Source organism: Phocoena sinus, chromosome 18 (assembly GCF_008692025.1).
Source record: "Phocoena sinus isolate mPhoSin1 chromosome 18, mPhoSin1.pri, whole genome shotgun sequence".
NCBI lineage: Eukaryota > Metazoa > Chordata > Mammalia > Artiodactyla > Phocoenidae > Phocoena > Phocoena sinus.
The window spans coordinates 65,663,667-65,672,580 of record NC_045780.1 but is presented as its reverse complement, the minus strand read 5'-3'; the positions used below and the strand labels follow the sequence as shown (position 1 = coordinate 65,672,580).

Sequence of the window (8,914 nt, the reverse complement as noted above, 5' to 3'; positions counted from 1 at the left end):
TGGGGTATATATGTATTCTTTTTAAAAAAGAACTGGCTAGTTTTATAGAAACTTAGTTAAGAGTGTAAACAGTTTGTTTTCCTGTTTTATATTAATAATAGATGAATAGGAATAGTAAATGTTCAAAAACTATCCAACTATTCTAGAATCATAGGATCTTGGGACTGGAGAAGACCTCAATGTCATTTGGACCCTGTCCCCTGAAGAAGCTGATTGAATAGGGCTGAGGTGAGCGTGGGAAATCATGATTGTCTAAGAAGCTCTCCAGATGACTCCGGTGATAAGTGAGGTTTGAGGAACAGCTCCCCTTACAAGGCCCTGCCAGGTGGGCCCTCAAGCCATCTTGGAACCTTCCAGGCCCACATGGAACTGTCTGCCTCTGGAGACTGGCTGGTCCATCTTTGGACAACTCCGTACAGAGTTCCACAGTGAGCCCGAAGCTGTCTATTGGCAGTCTCTACTCTCGCTCCTTTGAGCTCTTCTGAATGAACCCAATCCTTCTCTATTGGATGGCACAGCCCACAGAGTATTTGAAAATAACTACTTTGCCCCCAGCAGCTTCGTTCTTCCTAATGAGAGATCACAAGGCCTCTCCCTCTCCCTGTAACCTTCCCTTTGTTACTTGTTTGGGTTTGTCTGTGATAAAATGGAGTGTTCCAGGTGGGGCCTGGAATGGAAGTAGATTGTTCCTGTGGGTTCCCAGGGTCCTAAGGGATGCTGTCAGAGGCTTGAGTGGTAACTTGGCCTGGGATGAAGACCCCAGTTCCATGGGGTCTCCGGTTCACTCCTCTTTGGAGTCGGGGCTTGGTGAGAGGTAAGAGTCTCTGTAAGCTTCTAGCTTAGACCAGGTGCTCCAGCCCAGCTACCTCAGGTCTGCTGTGGTGCTTTCGGCAGAAGCCCCAGCTGACTGTGAGATGGTACTTCACTAGGTAATGGCACCCGATTTCCACACTTATTACTACCTACCATCTCCAATATGCTAGATTCTGTACTTCACAGAATATAAGCTAAAACTGAAGAATAATGTAGTTTGTAGCTTGTGATTTGAATGGCTAAATTTTACATGTCTCATTTCCAGATGAATGATACCTTATATCTAAAAATCCAGACTTGTAAATATTTCTTTACAGGGAGATTCTTTTATGAAATGGCTAACTTTTACGTCAAGTGCATGTAGAGTGCAGCGCCATACAGAGCTCTGCCTTCCTCGGGGACGCGCTAGGGGAACTGAACCGCAGCCCACCTTGGAGCGCAGGGCAGCCCTCGCAGAGAAGGCCACCAGCTCCGCTGCCCTGAGGGCGCTGGAAGGTAGCCCTCGGCCTCCCACATACATTCCTGACCCTGAATTCTGGTGTTCAGGTGCAGGCCGTATAGCAAATTTTAACAAAACTCAAATCCTAGGAGAGAGCAGAGACAAACAGTATTTCCCATTTTGAGAAGTTGCAGTCCACTTCTCCTTCCTCCTTCTCAGAGGAAAGTCAGAACAGAGCGTATCTGAGAATTAGGAGATTTTGAGTTTTAACCATGAAAAGACATTTAAGTTTGGGGTGTAAGTTTTGGTATAAGGTAAACCCAGAATATAAGACTGAAGACAGTCCAAAGTCTTCATGCCTCCCACACGCTTTGGTACAAGTGGTTAGATGTTGGAAGTGCCCATCCTTCGGCTCCAGTTATCCTCAAGTTCAGGGAACAATGAAGCTCCTAGAGGGAGACAACAGAATACTTCCAGGAAGCACCACAGGCCGTCAGCCTGGGCTTACAGACAAAATCAGGCTTTTCTTTAATAGTAAAAATGTAGTTTGACACAAATGGGAGGCTGCCCAAAGAAACGGCTGCTCCCGTGGGTCAGGTCCAGCGCCTGGGAGGCAACCAGACAGACAGCTGCTACCACCCAGAAGACCCAGATGAATAGTGTTCAAGGCAGTAGGTATATGTCAAGTCAGACTGTCCTTCAGTAACTAAAGCATAGCTGAGAGAATTTTCTTCCCTGAGATACAGCAGCAAAGAAGTTGGTGGCATTTAACTTCCCGCTGGAACACATCAGACTGTTGTTCATCGAAGGGTTCTGACATTATGTCTCAGATCCCTGGTTCAGAGATCAAACGAAAAGTGCTAACGGATCCAGGCTCAGTACCACGACGTCTCAGTCACTTCCCAGCCCCTGTCTTGCCCACTTCTGTTCAGCAGACTTAAAGGGGTCCTCCTTCTTCCAAAGAACCAATTGATTTTAAGACCTTACTTTTGGTGGCAAAGTGAGGGAGGTGAGGCACAAAGGTTCAGGACTTTGGTGGTGAGCGTGCAAACAGGCAACTCTCTGATGGCAGCACGTGGTCAGGGGTGCCAGCCCACCCTGTAACCACTCAGAAGATGAGTCGAAGTGTTAGGTAATGGGACAGCTGTTCCCCATTTTGCTGTTTATCAGCCCGGCTTATCAAACATCAAATTCTATTTTCTGAGAAATTCTAGAGTGAAGTCTCTTTACTTAGAACCTACTGTTAACAGCTTCGTTTACAGACTCCAGATTTGGAGAATCATCTTGTCGCCTACAGTTCATAATTACTTGAATTTAAGTGTATTTCCATCGTGATCCTGCCCAACTATGTAAGGTTTGCATCCTACGTGATTTCACTTTAAAATCAAAGGTTTTGATTACAGTTGAAGGACGAAAAGGTATTCCAATTCGAAAAGACTGGTTCAAGACCAAAAGATTTGAATGACAAAGGCTCTGGGTAGCCCAGTGTTTAAAATTTGGGGCAAAGTCAGAGGAGGAGTAATTTTGGTACTAGCCTTGTTGAGTAAGATGAATTGCGAAGTAAATGTAACTAACCATACGGTGGAGTATCTAATCTAGTCCAGAGCACCACGCTCAAATTCCCTTATAAACAAAAGTCAGCAAACCCACCAGTGGCGTGTAGGCTTTCCTTTGTTTTCCCACAGTCTGCTTCCACCAGAAAAATGTTTCCAGTTTCATCCGAAGGCCAATAATCTAGGTCTTCCTAACCTGAACAAATCCAACAAATATCTAAGTACCTACAGTGCGCGAGGCTGTCCTTTGGAAGTTACTAGGCCAGCTTAAGTGGCATTCACTAAATATCCAAATGAAAATGCTGGGCAGGGAAAGTGTCAGGAAGGCGTGAGAAAGTGACATTTAGGTGCAAAGGGAAGCAGGAGGAAGTGCACACAGGGCGCAGACTAGCAAGGGGGTAGTTTTGTTCCTTTGAGGATGAGAAGGAGAGGAGGGGGTGGGGAGGCTGGAGCCAGGTGCACAAGGTGACCTAGGGGAGTTTGTCAAGTACGTGGAGCGCTTTGGTGATCTGACCCTAAAGTGCAGTGAAGGGCTCTCACGTTCATCAGTGTTAATCCAGAATCTCTCCGGGGGTATTTCTATGCCTGCATTGTTTCCTAAGAGTTATATTTATTCATAACATCATTCCCGACTGTATGGGGTAAAAGCTCTTGGATAAGGACAAGTAGCCTTATTTGGGATCTGATGATGTGATTTTTCTTCATTACACAGCGTCCGAGACAAAATTCCCCTGGCCTAAGGCCATGCTGTACAGAGCATTCACTGCATGTTGACCTACCAAGAGGAAGAGAAGCTAGTTTGCCTGCACTAAAATCTTGCCACTGTAGAATGAGGTCTTTCCACTTTTATGAGGTTTTAGTAACCTGCGGCAACAAAAGCATAAGCACTGCAGGAAATACAACATTGCAACAGGTGGTATGTGTGAAGGAGTATTAATAAAATCCTAAGAAAACTGTAATACAGTGAAGGATTGTTAGAAGAGTTATCCTTTGCTATCTTTAAAGAATCTTCCACAGAGAGAAAAATCACATCCACTTAGGGCACCCAGTCTTAAAAAATCCATTACATAGATACATACATACATACAAATGAGACACTATTCTTACAGAAATCTCCTGTAAGAGCAGGGAAACATGCAAATAACGCAGACTTAAATCCACCAAGAAACGCTGCAAGCAGTGGTTTCTCCTTCGTGCTTTTTAACAATGTTCGATTCCAATTTCCTCAGGAAGACCTTGGAACTCCTTCTCCCAGTGGCCCTTCCAAATCCAGCTGCTCAGTCCCTCGTGATATTAGAACTGGAGGAGATGCTTCTCCCAGTAGACTGACCTTAGTGAAGGCTGGAAATGTATTCAAAACAAGACTGCAACCTCGGAGTTGTCACCTGGAGGCCTTGTTGGAAACTGAATCCTGCGTGAGGCAGTGGCAAGGTGACTGTGCGTCTCGTGCTTCTGTTGATCATCTGTTGATCTCCAAGGAAGGACTGACTCGGTGGATAGAGGTTCGCGGAGCTCAGGGTCTCTGGGGTGTGACCTATGTGCCTTAAGATTGGAGTGACTGGATTTCTTGGGCGTGAGGGTAGGAAGGGGAGGGGATCAGGGCTTACAACCCCTGAGGGGCTGGCAGACTCGGCTCTCCCCTCCTGTGCGCAGGCAGGCAGCCCTCAGGCCTGTTGCAGGCACGTGCAGTGTCTTCAGACGAAGGCTGATTGACGATGCGTTGCTAAGGTAGGTATCATGATTATTAAGAATGTGGAAACTGCTTTCTGGGTAAGTTCTCTACATATTCTAGCTGTCCTGTAGTTTTAGGACACGCAGAATACACGAAGAAAGCTCCTTTTGTTTGTAGTTAGAGATCTGACTGAGATAAGCCGCGGTGTCCCCACCACCCCTTTCAGAACTTTTAACAGAAATGTGCATGTTATGATATAAAAGGGAAAGTCCTCAGAGCCAACCTAAGTGTTAGATTTTAACGGTACTGAAAGTGAAGAACCGCCACCTGTTAAGGCCTCACTGTCCTAGGACCTTGGGGGGCTGGGTTACGAGACTGTAACATTTATGCTTTTTGCGCTCTTCCTGCAGCTCGTGTCAAGCAGGAGCCCTCTGTCACCTCAGTAGCTGATTACGTGTAAAGCAAAGTTGGAAAACAGACTTCTCCAAAAGACTGAAAGCAAGAAAGTACTCATTTGACCATAAATATTTTTATTAAATGTGAAAATACACGGGCATAAAAATAGTACCCATATTTGTAGACATGTCTGAGACCCATTTCAGTTAATGTTCGGTGGTGTTTTTACTAAGACACGAAATTGAGATGGATTAAGTGACTTCGTCTTGTCTCATTCAAACCAACCACAGTAGGAGTAACGGCCTAACTGATCAGACATCTCCAGTGTTTCCCCTCCCCTGTGCTCCGCTTTCCACTGCGCGGAAGAGGTTCAACCCACAGAGGCACGAAACAAAGTCTGTTTACTACACACAAAGCCACGCAGTGGCTAATTTTACTCTTAAATCATTCAGCAAATGAGATCATTAAACGAAGCTAATTATCCCCACCTATTAACATCATTTGCAATTACAGAATAAACTCTGCTACTAACAAAAAAGGAATGATCTGATTTAGAATAAGGAAAATTGTTGGTAAATCAGCATTTGCCTTCCTCCTTCCTTTATAAACATGGAAAAGTCAACTACATTCAACGTAGCTGCATGAGTTTCTCTAGGTTAACCACTGGTGTGTACTCGATGAAAACTGCACAGGGCCAGTCACCGGTGCCCTGTCCCTCTAAGGAGGCGCAAGCCTGACTGAGGAGACATTTGTAACGAAGCGTCTTGTGCCCTTTTTTCATGGTAAATGTCACATACAACTTCTGACCAATTTCATGCTTTACAGGTGAAATCTTTCATTTTCCACCATGAATAGAAAATGGTACCAACTTAAAACTGCGATTCTTTTAGCTTTTTTCCTTCATACTTGGTTATCAGTAGTATTTTTCTCTTAAGCTCTGGGTAGTTTTTACATTCCATTATCAGAGTCCCAAAAAGTTCTGTGGTCATACTGATACTTAAACTTTTAATACTGCCTGAAGAGAAAAATGTTTTAAAATTAGTATTGTTATATCCAATTCACATTAGTAAACTACTGAAGTCGTTTCCCAGTTTTCATTTTATCCATGTTAAGAAAGCACAGCCTTTCAGAAGTGGGCATTAATTTATCCTCTCTTTTTAGAACTTCTTCAGGTTTATAGGCTGATGTGTTGAATACTTGTTGCTGTGGAAGAATATCCATTTACAGGCCAGCGATACTTCACTTCCGGCGCTCACTGAAAAGGGAGGGAGGAGTTCAACAGGGAACGTAATACAGCCACGGCTGGGCGCCCCGCTCATTTGGCTTTTCCAGAGAGCACCACACCGGTTACCCGGCACCCGCGGGAGCGGTGGCGACCTCCTGCGTCAGGCCGCCAGGACGGACAAGTGTCCCTTCGCACTCCCAGCATTCTCCTCGGTCACTCTGAAAGAAGCGTGGAGTGACCACCTTCCCAACCACGCAGATGCCAGAAGACCGCTGATGACCCTCACAGCTGGAACTTCAAGGTCGTTATTTTCTTCATTAATTAGCAAAACAACAGAGCCCAGAGAATTTCTGTTCCTGGCGTTGGCGCTGGGCACTATACTTGCTTCTCCCTCTTCACTGAAAACGAGTAACTCTGCACATTTCCACTGCGATGACTAAAGTCCGTCCACGGTAAGGCTTTAGGAACAGGATTTATAGTTATTACAGGTGGAGAAAAAAGTGAAGCAAACAGCCCTCTCGGCGGCGGGGTGGCAGTCGGCGGGGTGACGGGTGCCCAGGACGTGTGGCCCGCCTCCAGCCCTGCGGACTCCTTCCAGCTCCTCTTCGCTACAGCCTTGCACCCTCTCCTCCGGATAGAACGGCAAGTGGTTTGTTATTTCCTCCTTCTGATTCTGTGTGAAAACTCTTACTTGTGAAAGTCAGTAGAGGCCATCGCTAGATTTCAGAGAGTTCACAGTGACATCATATATGAAAGAACCAGATTGAAAAAAAAATTGCTGATGTAACTAATGAAGTAACAAGATTAAAGAATAAACAAAAATGAATTTCCCTTGTAAATTACTTTCACACTGACTTGAATTTTGAGACATTAAAACAAAATGAGAGCTGCAAGCTGTTTGCTAGTTTTCAAAATGCAATCTTAAGTTTATTGGTAAGAAATAAACTTCTAAATAGATGCAGAAAGCACTCACGTGTTTTGTTCATCTCAACTATATGTTTTGTCTCAGTTTAAACAACTTTTTTCCACGCATGTTTCAGGATGACTGTAGAAGAAAACGATTTGTGCTTGGCTGGCTGTTGTGGATATTAGCAGTCAGGACGGTCCCTGCAACTCAAAGAAAATGCTTGATTTCCTGAAAACAATGTATTAAGCCTATCCTGCTTAAACTGCTTCAGAATGCTCTGAGGCAAAAACAAAAACCTTTCCAGAATGTAATAATTTTTATCTAAAGTAATTCTCTTAGATTTTAAATGCAGCATCATAATTCCATAAATATTTCGTGTTCTTGATTAAAGTAACACTCATTTTTTTTTTTTTTTTTTAGGGAAAAAATTATCCAGTATATAAAGAAAGACTGAATAGTTCATTTCTCTTAAGAAGAAGGTATCCCAAGAAGAGATGCCATCTTGACAGTGGACATACAGCTGGAGCTGACTAGATCTGTAAACCTGTTTTCTGTTGTTTTGTTGTTGTTTTCTGGCAGAGAACATCCAGAGGCATCAAGGTCTGAAAAAGGGGCAGCAGGCCTGCTATTTAATGCCCACCTCAAAACAGTCCCACACGAGCATCCACGGGCCAGGTAGGCCAGGACCTAAGAGGTACTGTCGGCTGTATTTACTAAAAGTGGGAAACATGGCGTTCTGTTTGTTTATGTTGACTGAGCGACTTTACATTTCTAAGCCAATCCTGTTACAGGAAATGCTGTTTAACTCACAACTTCAGTTGTTAAAGTACTTCATTCTGCACTACAGCAATATTATTTTAAATACCACTGCTATATTATCTGAACCTATTTTACATATTACTTTTTCGTTTGTTGTGTTTCATATTAAAAGGGCCAGTAGGATTTACAATTAATTCTGTTTCAGTGATTTTCAGTATTCCCCTGCAGGTACTGAACAAAAAAACATACATGCTTAATTAACATCGGTCCACATCTAACCCTGGCTCCAGCGACTATCATTCGGTAGCAGGTTTTCTAAAGGACAGGCTCTGCCCACCTTCCACGACAGCCACATTCATGCTCGTAGAGAGACGGGAACGCATGTGGAAATTTAACACGTTTACAATGACCGGACTGACCGGAATTAAGCAGAGCTGTCCCTGAGAACACACAGCTCAGCATGTTCATTCCTCTGGGAGAATCCTGACACCACAGCTCCTCACAAACGCAGGCACTGACAGACGCATAAGCAAGGATGTGAAGAAAAGAACTGCCATGTGCTCCAGTGTAGAAGAATACAAACTCTGTGCGCCTGTCTCAGACTCCTTCGTCCCGACGTTCACAGCCCAGACACAGAACCGAACCGTTCCCCTGCCTCCCAGCCCTCACAAACCCATCAGCCTCAGGTCTAAACGGATAAGAACAGATATTTCCTATGAAAACAACTCTTTGGTCATGGACAAACCGAAAGACTGAAATTTTTTTTTCATTAAGATCCTGGAACAAGGTTTTTTGTGTTTAATCTTTAAAAAATGAAGAGCAGAAAAACAGCTGGTTTAATTGAAGTGGAATTTAAATCTAAAAGGTCCGCCTGAGCTGAAGGGATTGAACCCTTGCCATGAGTTCCAGCTTCTGTGGAAAGGGTTGCCGCCCCCTCCTTGTTGGCTTTCTGCATCCAGGGGATCTTCTCCATCGTCAAACTTCTTCCTCATCTCTGTAAAAGAAAGCAGCGAGCTAAGAGCCAGGCGCTGCCAGAGGTGCGGGCTGAGGCGGGGTCTGAGGACCACACCCCTCGGCTATCGAGACAACCGTGACCGACTGATGCTCAGATCCAGCCTCCCTCTCCCACCCAAGATCACAGGTTTCAGGA

The 8,914-nt window shown here is 44.5% G+C and overlaps 1 protein-coding gene across 4 annotated transcripts in view; it reads right to left on the bottom strand.

Moving 5' to 3' along the window:
• Positions 1-4,987: 4,987 nt before the first annotated feature.
• The window catches only part of DNAJC3 (DnaJ heat shock protein family (Hsp40) member C3), a 115,504-nt gene continuing 111,577 nt past the window's right edge, over positions 4,988-8,914 (bottom strand). For all 4 annotated transcript variants that reach the window (XM_032611154.1, XM_032611150.1, XM_032611151.1 and 1 more), the window contains one exon: positions 4,988-8,758. In XM_032611154.1, coding sequence (XP_032467045.1) covers positions 8,601-8,758 — 158 coding nt within the window. In that variant the 3' untranslated portion in view covers positions 4,988-8,600. The remainder of the gene's footprint in view (positions 8,759-8,914) is intronic.